The 21915-nt window shown below is 39.2% G+C and overlaps 1 protein-coding gene across 2 annotated transcripts in view; it reads left to right on the forward strand.

Moving 5' to 3' along the window:
* Window positions 1-21915, forward strand: part of COPS2 (COP9 signalosome subunit 2) — a 43961-nt gene that overhangs the window by 10637 nt on the left and 11409 nt on the right. Inside the window, exons 2-6 of one of the 2 annotated variants that reach the window (XM_049897718.1) lie at window positions 10876-10989; window positions 11182-11259; window positions 18058-18183; window positions 21405-21515; window positions 21650-21727. In XM_049897718.1, coding sequence (XP_049753675.1) covers window positions 10876-10989; window positions 11182-11259; window positions 18058-18183; window positions 21405-21515; window positions 21650-21727 — 507 coding nt within the window. The remainder of the gene's footprint in view (window positions 1-10875; window positions 10990-11181; window positions 11260-18057; window positions 18184-21404; window positions 21516-21649; window positions 21728-21915) is intronic. The other variant, XM_049897719.1, reaches the window with a different exon arrangement.

Here is a 21915-nt window from a genome sequence, read left to right on the forward strand (position 1 = left end):
ACTGACCAGAGATGGCCAGGCTTTAGGAAGCATTTGTTAATGGTTAGTCTTGTTCTCCTGGAGCACATTTCTTAGACTTTTGGCAAAAAATACGGAATAGGTGAACTGTGGAATTGACCTCAGCTGTTATGTGTTGGTGTTGTTTTGGAACTTTCACCTACTTTTCTTTTCAATTAAGCAAACAATTGAGCAGTTTCTATATCCCAGGCTCGGGGGAAGCTAAGATGTGTAAGAGAAAGTTCTTTCCAGAAGCTCACAGTGAGGCAGGTGGGGGAGGGAGTTGGAATGAGTATTTTGCTAAGTGGAGAAAGAATCATGAAGAAGGTGATCTTTTCAGGTAAGCCTTGATAAATATATTTCTTGGAAGTGTTAGGGCAGGGGGCATGGTAAGAAAAAAGTGGAAAGCTTGTTAGAAGGGAAGGTGATTTAGAATTCCTAGCAAAGAGCAGAGATTTCAAATTGTTTGGCATATTTGCGAAAAGGGAAAGAATAGGTTTGGGTGGTATGGGTGGATCACAGATTGCCTTGCGGAGATACCAGGACATGAGTGATTGTAAGTAGGTTAGGACTATTACTTTATTTAAATTTTGTTCATTTTTTAATTCCTTTAACAATGTTTAAGTGTTTCTTTTTCATATATTACATAAACCCTTCTTTGTTTTTTGAGGCCGTCTTAATATATTGATTAGTTTCAGTTTCTGTTAATTATTTTGCTTAAACTTTTACAAATGATGGTTATCTTTTATTCATCTGTTGGTTGAATAGCCATCATCTTTTATTCATCTGATTTTGTTTAGCAATTTAATGCTTCACCTCATATATTTCCTGCTCTGATTAATGGCATCTTATGTTACCAAGACAGAACCTGGGAGTCACTGTAGACTTTTCCCATTTTCTTATACCCATTTGGTTGGTCCCATTGATTTTGCATTCTTCGTGTCACTTAACGTCTTCCATATTTATCCCAAACCCTGCCTTTTCTCCCTGCTCAACTGCTTGGGGTCAGGCCTCCGTCGTCTCTTAGCTAGACTTGTAAGAGTTTCCAGTGTCTGCTCCACTGCCACCGGTGTAGTCTCAGCACAGATCTGATTGTTTCCCTGTAAGATCTCTTAGTGGATCTCTCAGTCCATTGCCATCTAGTCATTTCCGACTCATAGCAACCCTGGAGGACAGAGTAGAACTGACCCGTGGGGTTTCCAAGGAGCAGCTGGTGGACTCAAACTGCCAACCTTTTGTTTAGCAGCTGAGTTCTTAACCGCTGCACTACCAGGGCTCCATTTTGACCTGAATTCCTTGCCAGACTTCTGTTGTCCTGTTGCTGTTTGTTCTATACCAATTCATTGCCACCTCAGTCCTTGACATGCCTTCTGTGCTTCGGGTAATTCAGACTATTGGTGGCTGTCCCTGATGTGTCATGCTGTTTCAGGCTTTCATGTCTTTGCACACATCTTTTCCCAGATCTGTAATGGTGTTTCAAGCCTTCATGTCTTCACACACATCTTTTCCCAGATGTATAATGCTGTCTCAAGCTTTCATGTCTTTGCACGCATCCTTCTTGCTTTGTTTCAGATACCCTTCCTCATCCGTGATAACTACTATTCACGCTTCTAGACCTGATTCTGGCGTCTTCTTCCTCAGACTCACTCAAGTGTAGTTGACTACTCCCCTGTGAGCTGCCACTGTTACCAACTATGTGCCTCTGTAATTGCTTTGATTCTGTTAGACGGCACTTTGGCTTGTGTGTCTTCCTCTGAATAGACAGGACATGAGCACCCATGAGTAGGACTGTTCATTTGCATTTGTGTAAAACAAAAAAACCAACCCCACTGCTGTCGAGTCAGTTCCAACTCAGTGAGCCTATAGGGCAGAGTAGAACTGCCCCCATAGAGTTTCCAAGGAGTGCCTGGTGGATTTGAACTGCAGACGTTTTGATTAGCAGCCGTAGCACTTAACCACTGCACCACCAGGGTTTCCACATTTGTGTAAGCAACACTTAATTGTCGGCATATAGTGAAGATCAGGGGAACCCTGGTGGCATAGTGGTTAAGTGCTACAGCTGCTAACCAAGAGATTGGCAGTTCAAACCCACCAGGCGCTCCTTGGAAACTGTGGGGCAGTTCTACTCTGTCCTATAGGGTCACTATGAGTCGGAATCAACTCGACAGTAGTGGGTTTGGTTTGGGTTTTTAGTGACGATCATTATTGTAGAGTACAAATAATAGAAGCATTTAAACAACAGAACTGTTCTTCTAAAGACTTTTCAAGATATTAGTTTTAACAAATCATGCTAGTGTAATAACTGAAGAGCAGAGTGTTGTAGTACCCAGCTTGTGGGGATGGTGTGATTCTCTGAGCTGCAAGTGTCAGGGTAACTGGTTCAAAGCAGATAAACATGATGTTACGGATTGTAACAAGAGACTGCCCGTTCATAAGAAGCAAATCGATAACACAGTTGAGCCAGTTCTCATTTATACGTTTTAGCAATAACACTTAAGAGTCCAACTGCACTTTTGCAAAAAATACTATACATTCTGTTTGTTAATCCATATAATATGAAGAATGAAAAGACTGTACAGTAAAACCTGCAAAAGCAGTAAAACCTGCAAAAGCCAGAACCTGTGTAAGGCGGAGACCTATCAGAGAAGGAAAACTCATATTTTCCACTAAAAGGAGTGATAGAAAAGTGGTAAGATTGCACCCTGACAACGGCAGAAAACTTCCAAGACCCAGAAAAACAAAGCAGTCCCATTGAGTTCTGGCTCTCACAGATTTCACTGTATTCAGAAAATATTGAGGGCTTGTAGCAAGTTTGAGAGAATTTGGGTCTGATTAAGGAAAAAGATACGGTGCAGCATTGCACAACAAGCTATTCATTGGGGCTTACGCACTGACAGTGGCATACTAGGGGCTGTCCACCACAGCAGGAGGCCTTCTCCCCAAGGCCAGCCCTGCAAGGAGACACCAGAAGGGGAAGAAAACCACTTAAACCAAACCCATTGCCGTCGAGACAGTTCCAACACATAGCGACCCTATAGGACAGGGTAGAACTGCCCCATAGAGTTTCCAAGGAGCGGCTGGTAGATTTGAACTGCTGACCTATGTGGTTAGCATATGTGGTTAGCAGCCATAGCACTTAACCGCTACACCACCAGGGTTTCCGGAAGGGTGGGGGCATGAAAACACCTGGAAAGAGGAGGAGGGAGGCCTTATGTGTACCTTACTCAGTGTCTTCCTGCAGCAAGGTGGGAAGCCTTCTCTGGGCCAGAGAGCTGCAATGGCAGCAGCCCCTTAAGGTCCTTAAAACTACAAGATTTTATCTTATCTATGCCGATTAGATGTTGCTTGTGGTTTTCTGGGGTATGTAAAGCAGGCAGACTCTTAAGTGGCTAAGAATCTGCTTACTTGGGCTTTTTTTTTTTTTTTTTTTAACAATTGAATGTATATAGATTGGAGTTTGACATCAGCTGACTTTTTTGGGTTCCTGGGCCTCAGCTTGCTGTGAAGTAAACAACTTGGGATCAATACACAGAGGCCACCTTTTACTTCTTTTTATATCCGTGGATCAAGTCTTGTCTCATTCATTGTGATTTTTTTTTTTTTTTTTTCGCTAGAACATCTAAAGTTTAGAAATACCATTAATCTGGAACAAATCAGGTCCCCGGTATTCCTGGTAGCTAGTCTTATACTATAACAGGTACTCAGTGATTGAATGATGAGCCATTGTGATAGACATGGCAGGAAACGTCAAAGTTTGTTTTCAACAATGTTATCATTGGTTTTGTAATTTCCGGATAACTGAGGTTAAAAAAAAAAAAAACTAGTCCCGTCGAGTCGATTCTGACTCATAGCGACATAACCTTCTTAATTCCTCAAGTAGCGTTTTCTGTTTCCCCGCTGCTGGCAACTCCACATCCTGCTGCTGTCATGTGTACCTCTCAGCTTCTTCTCCACTGTCCTTGTATCTTGGCCTAGTTGCTTCTTCAGTTGTGGGCCGAGAAACGAAAAAAAATGGACATTGAGTCCAAATTCTTAGATTTTGTGAAAAATGTAAATCAGAAACATTGTTTGCTTTACTTTCAAGTCAGGGCTGCTTTCCTGAAGGTCTGGGTTGCTGAATACCCCATTTCTAGTTTAGCCACCTATTATCTTATGGAATGGTTTAAAAAAATAATTTCTTTTACATCTTAAATATAATTTCTTTGAAATGTTGGTTCGTTCCAGTTAATTCTTGTTGTTTGGTGCCATCGAGTCACTTCTGACTCATAGTGACCCTAAGTGCAGCAGAACGAAACACTGCCCAGTCCTGTGGCATCCTCACAATTGTTATGCATGAGCCCGAGCTGTGTCACAGCCACTGTGTCAGTCCATCTCGTCAGGGTCTTCCTCTTTTTCACTGACCTTGTACTTAACCAAGCATAATGTCCTTCTTCGGGGTCTTATCCATTCTGATAACATGCCCAAAATATGTGAGAGAAGTCTCACCATCCTTGCTTCTAAGGAGCATTCTGGTTATATTTTTCCAAGACAAATTTGTTCGTTCTTTTGGAGTCCATGGTATATTCAGTATTCTTTGCCAATACTGAAATTCAAAGACATAAGTTATTCTTCCATCTTAGTTATTCATTGTCCAGCTTTCCCATGTATATGAAACAATTGAAACCACCATGGCTTGGGTCCAACCCCTGGTGGCACAGTGGTTAGGAGCTACAGCAAGCTACAGCTACTAACCAAAAGGTTGGCAGTTGGAGCCCACCACCTGTTCCTTGGAAACCATATGAGGCAGTTCTGCTGTGTCCTGTAGGGTCAAACTGAGTCACACTGACTCGATGGTTTGAGTCAGGCATGCCTTAGTCCTTAAAGTGACATCTTTACTTTTTAACACTTTAAAGTTAAACAGAGGTCTCTTGTTTAAAGAGCAGATTTTCCCAAAGCAATGCATCCTTTGATTTCTTGACTGTTACATCCATGGGCATTGACTGTGTATCCAAGTAAAATGAAATTCTTTACAATTTCAGTATTTTCTCACTTCATCATGATATTATTTATTGGTCCAGTTGTGAGAATTTTTGTTTTCCTTCGTTGAGGTGCAATCCATAATGAAGGCTGTAGTCCTTGATCTTCATCAGTAGTAAGTGCTTCAAGTCCTCTTCACTTTGGGCAAGTAAGGGTGTGTCATCTGCATATCCCAAGTTGTTAATGAGCCTTCCTCCAATCCTGATGCCCCATTCTTCATACAGTCCAGCTTCTCAGATTATTTGCTCAGCAAACAGATTGAATAGGTATGGTGAAAGGATACAACCCTGACACACACCTTTCCTGATTTTAAGCCACACAGTATCCCCTTGTTCTGTTTGAACGGCTTACTCTTGGTCTACATACAGGTTCCTCATGAGCACAATTAAGTGTTCTGGAATTCCCATTCTTCTTAATGTTATCCATAATTTATTGTGATCCACACAGTCACATGCCTTTGCGAAGTCAACAATACACAGGTAAACATCTTTCTGGTATTCTCTGTTTTTAGCCAAGATCCGTCTGACATCAGCCAGTGATACCTCTTGTTCCGCATCCTTTTCTGAATCCACCTTCAATTTCTGGCAGTTCCGTCAATGTACAGCTGCAACCACTTTTGAATGATCTTCGGCAAAAATTTATTTGTATGTGGTATTAATGGTATTGTTCAATAATTTTTGCATTCTGTTGGATCACCTTCCTTTGGAATGAGCGAAAATAGGAATCTCTTCCAGTTGATTGGCCAGGTAGCTGTCTTCCAAATTTCTTAACGTAGACGAGTATTTCCCGCATCACATCCATTTTTTAAACATCTCAATTGGTAATTCCATCAATTCTAGAGCCTTGTTTTTTACCAGTGCCGTTAGTGCAGCTTGGACTTCTTCCTTCAGTATCATCAGTTCTTGATCAAATGCTGCTTCCTGAAATGATTGAACATCGACCAATTATTTTTTGGTACAGTGACTCAGTATTCCTTCCATCTTCTTTTAACGTTTCCTGTATGGTTTGATATTTTCCCTGTAGAATCCTTCAATATTGCAACTTGAGGCTTGAATTTTTTCTTCAATTCTTTCAGTTTGAGAAATGCTGAGCCTGTTCATCTCTGTTGGTTTTCTAACTCCAAGTCTTTGCACGTTTCATTGTAATGCTTACTCTGTCTTCTCAAGCCTCCCTTTGAAATCTTCTGTTCAGCTCTTTTACTTTATGTCTTTCTTTCACTTTGGCTACTGTACAAGAGCAAGCCTCCAAATCTCTTCAGACATCCATTTTGGACTTTTCCTTCTTTCCTTTCTTTTTAATGACCTCTTGCTTTTTTCATGTATGATATCCTTGATGTCATTCCTCAAGTCGTCTGGTCTTCAGTTATTAGTGTTCAGTGCATTAAATCTATTCTTTAGATGGTCTTCATATTCAGATGGGATATACTCAAGGTCATATTTTAGCTCTCACAGACTTACTTTAATTTTCTTCAACTTCAACTTGGATAGGAACAATTGATGGTCTTTTTTACAGTTGACCCTTGGCCTTGTTCTAACTGATGATGTTGAGCTTTTCCATTGTCTCTACAGATGTAGTTCACTTGATTCCCGTGTATTCTGTCTGGTGAGGTCCATGTGCATAGTTGCCGTTTATATTGATGAAAAAAGGTATTTGTGATAAAGATGTCATTGGTTTTGCAAAATTCTCTCACACAGTGGCATTTCTATCACCAAGGCCATATTTTCTAACTACTATTTTTTTTTAATCCTTAGTTTCAACTTTCACATTCCAATCGCCGGTAATTATCAGTGCATCTTGATATGTTTTTGATCAATTTCTGACTGCAGAAGCTGGTAAAAATCTTCAGTTTCTTCATCTTTGGCATTTAGTGGTTGATGCGTAAATTTGAGTAATAGTCATATTAACTGGTCTTCCTTGTAGGCGTATGGATATTATCCTTTCACTGACAGCGTTGTACTAAAGATGGATCTTGATATGTTCTCTTTAGTATTGAATGCAATGCCATTCCTCTTCAATGTTTTATTCCCGGATGGTAGACCATAGGATTGTCTGATTCAGAATGGCCAGTAGCAGTCCATTTTAGCTCATTAATGCCTAGGATACTGATGTTTATGCCTTCATTTCATTTTTGGCGATTTCCAGTTTTCCTAGATTTATATTTCATACATTCCATGTTCTGGTTATTAATGGAAGATTGCAGCTGCTGCTTCTCATCTTGAGTCATGCCACATCAGCAAATGAAGGTCCCAGAAGCTTGACTCTATCCATGTCGTTAAAATCGACTCCAATTTGAGGAGACAGCCCCTCCCCCATCGTGTTTTGAGTGCCTTTCTACCCGAGGGGCTCATCTGCCAGCACTATATCAGAGAACATTTGCTGCTATTCTTAAGGTTTTCTCTGGCTAATTTTTTCAGAAGTAGCTCGCCAGGAGTCTGTCTTATTCTGTAAGCTCTGTTGAAACCTGTCCACCAAGGGTGACCCTGGTGGTATTTGAAATACTGATGGCAGAGCTTCCAGCATCACGGCAACATGCAAGGCACCACAGTACAATGAACTGACAGACACATGGGGCCAAGTTAATAAGACAGTTAGAAAAGGTGTAGAGTACATTTTGTAACTATGATTCTTTACCTCAGGACACTTAAAAAAGTTGGTTTTCCCTGAGGAGGTGACACTTAACGCTGAGATCTGAAATGATGTGCAGTGATTAATCAGGTGAAGAGTTTGATCACTTGTGAGGTAAGGCCAGGGCTGGCTGCAGCAAAGCGAATGCAGGACAGCTTGATAGACGTAAGGTCGGACACATTTTGGGAGTCAGATGTTGAGGATTTTGAACTTAATTGTTAGAGCAATGGGAAGCCATTTTTAGGAGAGGAATAATACACATTTTATATAAAGATTACTCGGACTATTCACCATCAGAAGATCGGAACTTGAAGGTTAAAAAGGAGAAGGGGAAGGCTATTGTAGTCTATAAAGAAATGAAAGTGTGTTGGTGGGCTAGGGTGGTGGCAGAGGAAAGGGGGAGAGTGGATGGATTTAGGATTTATTTTGGAGGTAGAATCAATAGGGCTTTTTATGTTTTAGCAATATGATTTCTTTCAGTTCTTCAGTTACCTCCTGCATGTACTTTTAGAGATTGTCACATAAGCATGCAAAGAGTTTACTCATTTTGCCTAGCAAGAAAACTCCCACTTAGCTATCTTTTTTTTTCCCTCCCCCAATATTGTATTGTGTTCTAGGTCCTATAGGGTCGCTATGAGTCAGAATCGACTCGACGGCACTGAGTTTGGTTTTTTCGTTAGGTGAAAGTTTACATAGCAAATTAATTTTCCAATCAATGATTCATACACAGATTGTTTCATGACGTTGTTTGCAATCACTGCAATGTGTCAGCACTCTCATTTCCTCCCTGAGTTCTTTGTTTCCATTAGTTCGGTTTCCCTGTCCATCCCTATCTTCTCATCTTTGGTTTTGGGCAGATGTTGCCCTTTTGTTCTCATATAGTTGATTGTTCTAAGGAGCACATTTTTCACAGATGTTATCTTTTACTTTATATCCCCGTCTATTATTGGGCTGGAAGGTGACCTTTAGGAGTATTTATAGTTTCATATTAGAAGATCTTCCCAGGGCAGTAGTCTCAGGGGTTCCTCCAGTCTCTTTCAGACCAGTGTGTCTGGTCCTTTTTTTTTTTTTTGAATTTGAATTCTGTTCTACAGAGTGGTCGATAGTGGTGGTAGGGCACCATCTAGGTCTTCTGGTCTCAGGTTAGGGGAGGCTATGGTTCATGTGGGCCATTAGTCCTTTGGGCTAATTGCTTCCCTAAGTTGTCAGTTTTCTTCGTTCTCCTTTGCCCCAGATGGGAAGAGACTAGTTATTGCTTCTTAGATGGCTGCTCATAAGCTTTTAACCCCAGATGCTACTCACCAGGCTAGGATATAGAGCATTACCTTTATGAACTGTGTTTTGCAGTTCACCTAGATGTCCCCCAAGACTATGGTCCTTAGTCTTCATGTCCAGTATTTTAGTCCTGATGTCTAAGTACTTGGAAGCCCTGGTGGCATAGTGGTTAAGTGCTACAGCTGTGAACGAAACAGTCGGCAGTTCAAATCTGCTAGGCACTCCTTGGAAACTCTGTGGGGCAGTTCTACTCTGTCCTGTGGGGTCGCTATGAGTCAGAATCGACTCGACAGCACTGGGTTTGGTTTTGGTTTTTGTCTAAGTACTCACTTATCTTTCAAAACCCATCTCAGAAGCCATCACTATCACAGCATTATTTGGTATACAGTTGGCTTATTCATTCTTTATTAATTACTTTTTTGTTTGATTAGTTTCATTATAGTTGAACCTATAATACAAGGCTTAAGAAGTGATTGAGTGACTATGAAATTTATTTACTACCTCAAGTTTGATCTCATACCTAAGAGAGGCATTCCCAAGGAATTTCATGTTAAACATAACTGAATTCTGGTCTTAAATCTGTTAAGTCTGGGTGCCAGGGCTTCCTGTCCTCACACAAGGAAATTATTAGCCTTCAGAGGGCACATATTGTAAAAACACTATTTCAGTTGTTACTGTGCCAGGTAAAACCTGTTTTATACTAATATTGAACACCATCCTCCTACTGGTCATAGGAAAAAATTCGTCTTATATTGATGTGTTTTTGAACTTTCTAACACTGCACTTGTCACACCTTTCTTCTTTTGCCTTTATGAGACTTTGCAGATTTTCCATAAATACCTGTATAAAGAAATTTGTTAACTGTATTTGAATTTAGAAATATTCTGATTTAGAAATATGAATGTAATACCATTCTTGTCTTTTTGTACTTACTTTTGGGTACTGTTCTTAACTTGACATAAACTTGTAATGACTGGTAGCTGAGAAGGAAATAATCTTTATCTTGTGTCCTCCTAAAATAATTTTTGTTGTTCTAATCCATGTGTGTTTTGTAATCCTTATTATTAGGTTGATTATCTTGGAGCTATTTTAAATTCTTATTTATGTGGTTTTACAAAATAGTTGTTTTATTTCTTATTTCCCTTCTGCCTTATTGTTCCAGTGCTGTTTTTCACTGAGAACTGAATTTATGTGATGGAAATCTCATAAAATTATATAAATCTGTTTTGTTTAACTTTTCATTTGTTATAAAGCTATTAAGTAAATTAAGCAGCTGTTGATTAATGAGGAATGTAGATAAAACAAATATTCCTGTTAACATAATCATACTTAGCAGTGAAGCGCTGTTGTCATCTGTGGATTATCATCCCAGGTGTGCAGACCATGTGAGAAGAATGGAATTGGGATTTAGAGAAGAGAGAAAGTTGGGTCACGGAACTAAAGATGGATCGTTAGATTTTTCTCAGGTTCCATGACCAACACAAGATTTACTACCACAGAATTGGGGGTCATTAGCCAATATTAGTTCTTTGTAGTCTTTTGTGTTGATTCTATAGGAATTGTAGTTTTGATCTGGAAGAAAGAAATTATCCTATTCTACTATCCACTTGATTTTTTAATAAACTAACCCAAACCAAACCCATTGTCATCGAGTTGATTCCAACTCATAGTCACCCTATGGGACGGAGTAGGCCTGCCTCACAAGGTTTCCAAGGAGCAGTTGATGGATTCAAACTGCTGACCTTTTGGTTAGCAGCCAAGCTCTTAACCACTGCACCACTAGGGCTCCTGATGTTTTAAGAATGGTATTTAAATATCAGTAGCATTTTACCTGTATGTTCAAGATTGTTTTGTTTTGTATAAATGTATGGTTTTTCCATTTTAACAACATTCACTTTTTATAGAGTAATGTGTGGTTTCTTTTCCTTTTTTTTTAAATTCCTCTTTCTTTTCGATACACAGGAATACTCTGAAGATAGTAACTCCGAGCCAAATGTGGATTTGGAAAATCAGTACTATAATTCCAAAGCGTTAAAAGAAGATGATCCAAAAGCAGCATTGAGCAGTTTCCAAAAGGTTCATATTTTTTTCCAGTTGATTCTGTGCCTTAAAGTTTATTTTTTAATGACAAATAAATCCCTAGTGATTTTATCCTAGAAATGTGTTTCAGGCATATAATGTGAAATTAATGACAAATCTAGACATTGGATGTCATTAGAAAATAGCATATTAGTATTCAGTTGGACTAAAAATGTCTTTCTTTTTTAGGTTTTGGAACTTGAAGGTGAAAAGGGAGAATGGGGATTTAAAGCACTGAAACAAATGATTAAGATTAACTTCAAATTGGTAAGCTTTATTTTGAGGAGAATTAAGCTAATAATGAAATTAAGTAGGTAAAAACCTCTTGGCAGCAAATATAACCATATCTATTTCTCAAAAACAGTTCTCTGGATATGTTTCTATACTTAGCCTGCTTTGCAGTTATGACAATAGTAATTCTACTTAGTAGAAAAAATCTGCATAAGATACAAAAGTTTTCTGTTCAAGAAAACTTATCCTTTAAATACAAGGATAGTATTTAGCTGTATTATTATTAATAGAGTGGCTTTTCCACATTCTTTTAGTGTTTATTTTGAAGGTTTAAAATTTTGTTGTTCATAGGAGTTCCTCTTCCACTGACTAAAGCCAAAAATTGCAGTGTTGTTTTTGACTCATTTCTTTGTCTCTCACCCCACAAATAATCTATCGGCTAATCCAGGTGGCTTTATATATCTTCAAAATGTATCCATGTCTGACTGCTTCTTACCATTTCTACTTCTGCTACCCTGGTCTAAGCCAACATCATCTCTGACCTGGATTATTACAGCCACCTCCTAACTGGTCTTCTTACTTCCATCCTTGCCCTGCTACAGTTTGTTCTCCACAAGCATCAGAGTGATTCTTTTAAAATGTAAGTTTGATTATGTCATTCTTTTGCTCAGAATCTTCTAATGGTTTTCATCCCCCTCGATAAGATCCAAAATCCTTACCATGGTCTACAAGGCCATATGTAAGCTCACCCTTTTCTACCTTTCTGATCTTTTTTTCTGTGCTCTCCCTGGCTTGCATTTGGCTGCTTCCTCTGCCCAAATGCTCTTCTCCTGGAAAGCTAGCTATATGGCTCTTTTCCTCACTTGATTCAGGTGTCTATTCATATATCACCATGTATCAGATCAAACCACACTATATGAAAGAGCATTCTTACCATCATCACTTTCACCTTACCCAGCTGTTTTTCTTCTTTGCGTATATCGCCACTTGCTCTTTACTTATTTATTGCCTCTCCCCCCTCACTCCATCCCACCCCTAGTAGATTATAAGCTCCACGAAAGCAGAACTTTGTTTGTTCACTCCTGGAACGTACAATGGTAGCTGGCACCATTATTTTATTGAATGAACTCATAGATAAGCTGGAATTGTCATGATGTTATACTGTTATAGAATGTCAATCATCAGTACCATTGAACTCATCAAATGAAATTGAAGAGTACAAGGTAGACATGGACAGGAAGAGAAGCATTTAGGATGTGAGACAAGGAATAGATAGCATCTTAGTTATCTAGTGCTACTATAACAGAAATACCACAAGTAGATGGCTTTAACAAAGAGAAACTTATTCTCTCACAGTTTAAGAGGCTAGAAGTCCGAATTCAGGGTGGCAACTCCAAGATAAAGTTTTCTCTTTCTGTTGGCTCTGGAGGAAGGTCCTTGTCATCAATCTTCTATGGTTAAGGAGCTTCTCAGCACAGGGACCCTGGGTCCAAAGGACGCACTATTCTCTTGGTTCTTGTTTATTGGTGGTATGAGGTTTCCCTGTCTCTGCTCACTTCTCTCTTTTATATCTCAAGAGAGATTGGCTTGAGATACAACTTAATCTTGTAGATTGAGTCCTGTCTCATTAACATCATAACCAAAACCCATTGCCAAGTCAATTCTGACTCATAGAGACCCTAGAGGACAGAGTAGAACTGCCCCACAGGGTTTCCAGGGAGCACCTGGTGGATTCAAACTGCCAACCTTTTGGTTAGCAGCCATAGCACTTAACCACTATGCCACCAGGATTTCCCGTTAACATAGAGGTAGGATGTACAACACATAGAAAAACCATTATCAGATGACAAAAAGGTGCAAAACCACACAATACTGGGAATCATGGCCTAGCCAAGTTGATACATATTTTGGGGGGACACAACTCAGTCCATGACAGATACAGATGTGAATTTTAGATTTTTTTTTAATGGTAGAGAAACTTTGAGAGAAGAGATAAAGTGAAGCTCGGATTACCAGAATTAAGCTCTCTAGCTGATATAAGAGCTATGACAAACAGAAGAATAGCCGATGATCTGTTACCACTATCTTTTTCCCCTGTTTCTGTATTTCTCATATGCCTGCTCCCTCTCCCCATTAGCGTCTCCGTCCCATCCATCTGAAATTGAATTCCCTGAATTAACTAGTTAATTTCCAGTAATCTTGCATCCCACAGTTCTTGATGTAAGGGGCCCTCATGGCTTCTACCAAGATGATCTACAGGATGTTTTAGCTCATTTCTTCCCTCCCAAATATCAGGACTATCAAAACACGTTAAATGTCATTAAGTATATGTGTATTACATTTAACTCTAGTAAAAGGAGAAAAAGTATCTGTATTGCATTTACCCTCTCCAGTTCTACTGCTTTGGTGTATGCAAAGCACCTCTGTATTACCCAAAGCCCCTGTGCTTTCCTTCCATTTATTGTTTGTAAAAATGCTAAACACAAATACATACTATATTTACATTAACAATTTAGAGGCCTGTGGTAGTAGAATCATTTTTGTCAGGGGACAGAGATTTTGATTAAGTAGTAGTAGTAGGAGCTAAATGTTCAACTCTTAAAATTGTGTGGTTTGAAATAATAACTGAGTCCTTTATACAAATCGGCTATCTTAACGTATTAGCAATGATTTAGTTTTTGAGCCCATTTAAACAATATGGTACCCTTAAGACGTCTATTGCCATTTCACCTGCAACAGAGGTGGGAAGGAAGAAGGGAAAAGTTTACTTGCAGTCTGCCTTCTTTATCTACCTTTTGCTTGTTCTGGTAACATCTGTGAATACATTGTAGTTCACAAGAGTAATTTCAGCTTCTATCCCTGCCCCCTCCCTCCCCTGTTCCTGGTTGGATTCCAAGTAGGGCCCACACTGCTATATCATGGTTTTGTTATCAACTGTGTGTTCACCACTGCAGATAAAACCAGAGATGATTACCTAACTTTCCCTCGATCTTTAATTACCATAATTTTTTAAAAAATGAGCTTTAAATTTATGAAGGCATAGGGAAATGAAATCAGAACTATAACTTTTTATTAAAACTCCAATTCAGTACCAAGATAAAATCTCAGAGTGGGAACAATTATATATCCTTTTGTCACAAGATATGCTCTGTAACTTGAGTTTTGTAGCTCACTGATAAGATGCCACCTTTTATTTACCCCTTCATGGAACTTGCATAATTGGAGACAAAAGTAGTTTGATATATATATTCCCATTGTTCTACCCATTCTTTTTCCCCCACCAACCCTTTTTTTTTTTTTAATTCAGTTTTTGCTTAGGAGATTTCAAAGATTCTTTTCATGTTTACCTATCCCTTATATTGTATTCTAGGGCAGAATATAATCGTAAACAGGAAAATTACAGTATCATTAGTTTACTCCTCATCCTAATAAATGCACATGTTCAATTAATTAAGGAAAAAAGCATTATATCGGCTGTGCCCCATCTTCTTGATTTAAAGTATAGAGTACAACCTAGTAAAAAGAAGAATTAACAGTAGTTGAAGGTTATGGGAACCGTGGGTGCATGTTAATGAGGTTAGACTGATAAGTTGACTTAACCACTTGGAAGATGGTAACCTCCCCGAAAATACTTAACAGCTGAAAATTTTCCCAGTAGTGTTTTATTCAGTTCTTTCATGTAACCTGGAATAACATGGCATAGTATAAATAGTCCTATAAGGAAGAGCAATATTAATTATGTGTACTGTTGAGTAACCAAAACCAAACGCATTGCCATCGAGTTGATTCTGACTCATAGCGACCCTATAAGACAGAGTAGAACTGCCACACGGGGTTTCCAAGGAGCACCCGGTGGATTCAAACTGCTGACCTTTTGGTTAGCAGCCATAGCTCTTAACCACTACGCCACCAGGTTTTCCACTATTGAGTATATCCCACCAGAACTTACAGTGGTTAAGAACTCGGCTGCTAACCAAAAAAGGTTGGCATTTCGAATCTATCAGCCACTCCTTGGAAACCCCGTAGGGCAGTTCTACTCTATCCTCTAGGGTCACTATGAGTCACAATCAACTTGACGGCAAAGGGATTGGTTTGGTTTTTGGTATCCAGAATAAATTTGACGCAATGAACACTAATAACCAAAGACCAGATAAGTTGTTGGAAAACATCAAGGACATCATACGTGAAGAAAGCAAAGTTCATTAAAAAGAAAGAAAAGACCAAAATAGATGTCAGAAGAAACTCTGAAACATGCTCTTAAATGTAGACTAGCTTAAGCGAATGAAAGAAATGATCACATAAAAGAACTGAGCAGAAGATTTCAAAGGGCAGCTCAAGAAGACAAAGTATTATATTGAAATGCACAAAGACCTGGAGTTAGACAACAGAAGAACACACTTGGCATTTCTCAGGCTGGAAGACTGAAGAAAAAATTCAAGCCTCGAATTGCAGTATTGATGGATTCTATGGACAAAATGGAGCCCTGATGGCACAGTGCTTAAGAGCTTGGCTGCTAACCAAAAGATTGGCAGTTCACATCTACCAGCCCATCTTTGGAAACCCTATGGGGCAGTTCTACTCTGTCCTATAGAGTCGCCATGAGTCAGAATCGACTCAGTGGCAATGGAGTTTTGCATTTTTTTGTTGCTGTGTTGTATGGACAAAATGTTGACCAATGCAGGAAGCATCAAAAAAAAAAAGATAGAAGAGTCACTGTTCCAAAAAGAATTGGTCGATGTTCAACCATTTCATGAGGTAGCATGTGATCAGGAACCAATGATACTGAAGGATAAAGTCCAAGCTGCACTGAAGGCATTGGCGAAAAACAAGGCTCCAGGAATTGACAGAATACCGTTGAGATGTCTCAACAAATGGATGCAATGCCAGAAGCACTCATTTGTCTATGCCAGGAAATTTGAAAGACAGCTACCTGGCCAGCCGACTGGGAGAGATCCATATTTGTGCCCATTCAGAAGAAGGGGGATCCAACAGAATGCAGAAATTATCAGACAGTATCATTAATGTCACATGCAAATAAAATTTTCCTGAAGATCATTCAAAAGCAGCTGCAGCAGTGAACTGCCAGAAATTCAAGTCAGATTCAGAAGAGGACATAGAATCAGAGACATCACTACTGATGTCAGATGGATCTTGCCTGAAAGCAGAGAATGCCAGAAAGATGTTTACTTGTGTTTTATAGACTATGCAAAGGCATTCGACTATGTGGCTCATAACAAATTACAGATAACATTGCAAAGAATGGGAATTCCACATTACTTAATTGTGCTCACGAGGAACCTGTCCAAAAGGCAGTCATTTGATCGGAACAAGGGGATACTGCGTGAGTTAAAGCCAGAAAAGGTGTGTGTCAGGGTTATATTCTTTCACCATACTTATTCAATTTGTATGCTGAACAAATAATACAAGAGGCTGGGCTAAATGAAAAACTCGCATCAAGACTGGAGGAAGACTCATTAGGAACCTGCGTCATGCAGATGACACAACCTTGCTTGTTGAAAGCAAAGAGGACTTGAAGCACTTACTGAGGGAGATCTAAGACTACAGCCTTCAACATGGATTACACTTCTACGTAAAACAAAAATCTTTGCAACTGGACCGATAAGCAATATCATGATACATGGAGAAAATATTGAAGTTGTCAAGAATTTCGTTCACTTGGGTCAACAACCAACACCCATGGAAGCAGCAGTCAAGAAATTAAATGACATATTGCACTGGGCAAATCTGCAAAGGACCTCTTCAAGGTGTTAAAAACGCAGAGATGTCACTTTGAGGACTAAGGTGCGCCTGACCCAAACCATGGAATTTTCAGTCGCTTCATATGTATGGGAAAGCTGGACAATGAATAAGAAAGACTGAAGAAGAATTGATGCCTTTGAATTATGGTGTTGGCAAAGAACACTGAACATACTGTGGACTGCCAGAAGAACGAACAAATCTATCTTGGAAGAAGTACAGTCGGAATGCGCCTTAAAAGCAAGGATGACCAAACTCATGTACCCTGCACATGCTATCAGGAGGATCCAGTCCCTGGAGAAGGACATCATGCTTGGTAAAGCAGAGGCTGAGGAAAAAAGATGAAGACGCTGAATGAGATGGATTGACAGTGGCTGCAACAGTGGGCTCAAACATAGCAGCGATTTTGGGGAGCGTGCAGTGTTTCATTCTTTTGTACATAAGGTCACAGTGAGTGAGAGCTGATTGGAGGGCACCTAACAACAGCATTGAGTAGCACCTTAGCGGGGAGGCCCTTTCTTGACAGTAGTTCGAATACCTGGGCTTGAAGAGATTCTTCGCTTGGAATTTTTATGTAGAGCGGCCATGTTAGGGAAAAACGAAACAGGTAGCTAATGCTGTTGAGCTTCCTGGATGAAAGGGTAAGTCTTCAGGGATGGCTTAACTGGGATCTGCATAGCTGGTACTCAAAGCATTTGAAAAGTTGGATTTCGTGTTTATACCTATCCCTTGCTTTTTAATTTTATATACTTTGTCCTGTTACTATTTTAGCAGTTTTTATGATTTAAATGTGTAACGAGGAACAACACGAGACATTCGGAACATCTGTTAGTTGTCGTTTTTCATAGACTGACTTCGTAAGTTGGGCTCATATGTCTGAGTTATCTAGTCGTTTCAAACTTAACATAAGATGTTTATAATGTTCCTGCGTACGTATTTCTTTCCTTTATTATAAAGCTTTGTTATTGTCCATTTATATAGCAATATTTATCATAATCATACTTGTGAACATATTTTAGTACGTAAATGTGTCTAATAATATATTTCTTAAAACATTCTAATTCTTTTTCCTCCCAGACAAACTTTCCAGAAATGATGAACAGATATAAACAACTATTGACCTATATTCGGAGCGCAGTCACAAGAAATTATTCTGAAAAATCCATTAATTCTATTCTTGATTATATCTCTACTTCTAAACAGGTTAGATTCATTTTTTTCTCCTTGGTACTTACAGATGTGTTTATTATTTCTACTGAGGGCCTTGTTCTTAGAAAAGTCCTGGGGTTCTATTTAAGCAGCTATGCTGGTTATTAGTGTGCTTTAATCTACTTTTTTAGGGCTAATTATGTAATGTTTAAAATTAATAACTCCAGTTAATTATCATCTTCAGATACTGAAATAATCTGCAAACAACATTTGCAGGCTTATATTAGACTTCCATACGGTTACTACCACAGTTCTTCTGTTAAACTCCATCACTGCTTTAGCTATCCATCCTGAGCTTTGAATCACATGTTACTTGTTTGTAAATTTGATTAGATTAAGATCCTTGAGGGCAGAGTCTACCCATCACCTAGCACTTGCCTTTACTCATTTGGTGCTCAATAAATGCTTCTAGAAAGGATGTATGGGGTGATGGGTGGTTGACAAAAGGAAAGACTGATAAAGAAGGAAACGAAAATTGGCAGAGGGAATGATAAGGCTTTCCTTCTTCTAGATTGTGGTTACTAAGGAAAGCAATGATGATTTCATTTCATATTTAAATTATTGCTGAGATAATTTTTAATTGAATCGTGTGTTCATATTTAAGCAACATAGCCCTAAATTTCAACTTTCTTACTCTATGATATTTGAGCACAAGTATTCTCTATATCATTTAGTATTTTGTAGAACATTTGGTACTTTTTCTACTCATGAATAAAAATGTTCATCTCACATACTTTTGTGGTTACGAGGCGGGGAGGGAGGGAGGGAGAGGGTTTTTTACTGATTAAATAGTAGATAAGAACTGCTTTAGGTGAAGGGAAGGACAACACTCAATACATGGAAGGTCAGCTCAATTGGACTGGACCAAAAGCAAAGAAGTTTCCGGGATAAAATGAATGCTTCAGAGGTCAGCGGAGCAAGGGCGGGGGTTTGGGGACCATGGTTTAAGGGGACTTCTAAGTCAACTGGCAAAATAATTCTATTGTGAAAACATTCTGCATCCGACTTTGAAATGTGGCGTCTGGGGTCTTAAATGCTAACAAGCAGCCATCTAAGATGCATCAATTGGTCTCAACCCACCTGGATCAAAGGAGAATGAAGAACACCAAGATCACACGACAACTAAGAGCCCAAGAGACAGAAAGGGCCACATGAACCAGAGACCTACATCATCCTGAGACCAGAAGAACTAGTTGGTGCCCAGCTACAGTCGATGACTGCCCTGACAGGGAGCACAACAGAGAACCCCTGAGGAAGCAGGAGATCAGTGGGATGCAGACCCCAAATTCTCATAAAAAGACCATACTTAATGGTCTGACTGAGACTAGAGGAATCCCAGCGGTCATGGTCCCCAAACCTTCTGTTGGCCCAGGACAGGAACCATTCCCGAAGACAACTCATCAGACATGAAAGGGACTGGACAGTGGGTAGGAGAGACATGCTGATGAAGAGTGAGCTAATTATATCAGGTGGACACTTGAGACTGTGTTGGCATCTCCTGTCTGGAGGGTGGATGGGAGGATAGAGAGAGTTGGAAGCTGGCAAAATTGTCACGAAAGGAGAGACTGGAAGGGCTGACTCATTAGGGGGAGAGCATGTGGGAGCACGGAGTAAGATGTATATAAACTTATATGTGACAGACTGACTTGATTTGCAAACGTTCACTTGAAGCTCAATAAAAGTTAATAAAAAAAAAAATGTTGATCTCATAATCACCCTCTTTTATCCTCTTTCTTTTCTGCTAGATGTCATGTTAATTTATTGAGGCAGTTTATTATACTCTTTATATATAAAATATGTGTAATGGGAATAGAGAAAGATAAATTGCATGTTCTAAGAGCCCTGGTGGGGCAGTGGTTGAGAGCCCGGCTGCTAACCAAGAGGTCATCAATGCAAACCCACCAGCTGCTCTTTGAAAAACCCCATGGGGCAGTTCTGTTCTGTCCTATAGGGTTGTTACGAGTCAAAATCAACTTGACAGCAATGGGTTTTATTTTTTTAACGGGTTATAACATAACACTTAAAGACACTAATTCTGTAGTTGAGTTATAAATCGTGGCAGCTTTATTTATTTTTTGTATTGTGGGAAAATATTTTCTGAGTTGTATGAACAAGCGTCACAAAGCATACTTGGTATCCTGTTTGTAATGTTACGCCAGTGTTCCGTGAGGGAAGGGTGAGTGATTTTGAAACTCAAAGATTGCACACTTCTATGGGTTCTCTTGCGTAAGCTTTTGCCTTTTGAAAGTGAGAGTAGATATTAGGTGGGTGTCCCTGGACTTCTTCAGCACGCCCGCAGCAGCCATGAGTGAATACGCAGCCTTCCCTGAGGGTGTCGGACTCTCCTGCCCTCCTGGCTCTCTTGCCTGTTGATCTCCCTGTGTAGAGATCTACAGAATAAAATATTCAAGCAAAGTTAAAGCCCGAAGTAGAGTCTTAAAATGTAAAACAGTTGGAGATTTCAGTGAAAAATGTCACTCAGGTTGACAAACTGATAGTGGTTCTAAACCCATCAAAACTGTTGCTGTCGAGTGGATTCCAACCCCTAGTGACCCTGTCAGACAGTAGAACTGCCCCGTGGGCTTCCAAGGCTGTAATCTTCATGGAAGCAGACTGCCACATCTTTCTCCCATGTGTTAGTGGTGAGATACAGCTAAAATTGTACTGCTCACCCACACCAAACTTCAACAATTTACCAGTAACTAAGAAGCCCTGTAGTCTAGTTTATTGGTTAATCACATTCGTAGAAGAATTTTGAGGACAGGAGCTAATTCCTCTTTGTTTCTTTAGCACCTTGCCTAATGTTTGCCACATAGTCGATACCAAATAAAGGTAGAGTGAATAAGAAAACCCTATTAGTTACACAATACAACTACCTCTATTCATACATCATTTACCTCTGTTCATATAAAACAAGTTATTAAGTTGGGAAAGAGAAACTTATATAATTACAGTATTAGAACTTATGGCTCTATAATTTATATGGGAAAATGTTTTCTGGGTTTATTTTAAAAATTCAAATAGAAACAGACCACCAGTTCTCTTTTTATAAATTTGGCATGTTGTGCTTGAGTTTTGTTAATGTTGTGGACTGTGGAAGACATTCGGTAAGATGCGGACAGTGTATCTTATATGTATTGAAGTTCAAAGATGAACTTTTAGTTTGCTCAAATTAACTTTATTAACAGGTACAAATTTGCTGTTTACAATTATAGAATTCTGATTTTTTATGTCAGATGGATTTACTGCAGGAATTCTATGAAACAACACTGGAAGCCTTGAAAGATGCTAAGAATGATAGACTGTGGTTTAAGACAAACACGAAGGTAACCATTACAGTTACGCTTTTATTCTGTTGAAGAATGGGGTGGGGGGTCCTTAATAAACTCATTACTTTCCTAAAGATGCACACCTTCTCCTTTTGAAATGTTTTGATTTTAATAAGTTTGCTTTCTTACAGCTTGGAAAATTATATTTAGAACGAGAGGAATATGGAAAGCTTCAAAAAATTTTACGCCAACTACATCAGTCCTGCCAGGTAGCATTCAGTTATTTTTTTCTTAATATTTTGCTTTACATGATAAAGAAGCATAAGAAATCGTTGTATTTGAAGTATTGCTTAAGGGTATTTCTGTTCAAGCGTCATCCTAAAAATAATACCTGGAGAATAAGTTATAAAAAAATGCAGATCTATTTTTAGTGTTACATTTCGTCCTGTTTTAATGC

Source organism: Elephas maximus, chromosome 10 (genome assembly GCF_024166365.1).
Source record: "Elephas maximus indicus isolate mEleMax1 chromosome 10, mEleMax1 primary haplotype, whole genome shotgun sequence".
NCBI lineage: Eukaryota > Metazoa > Chordata > Mammalia > Proboscidea > Elephantidae > Elephas > Elephas maximus.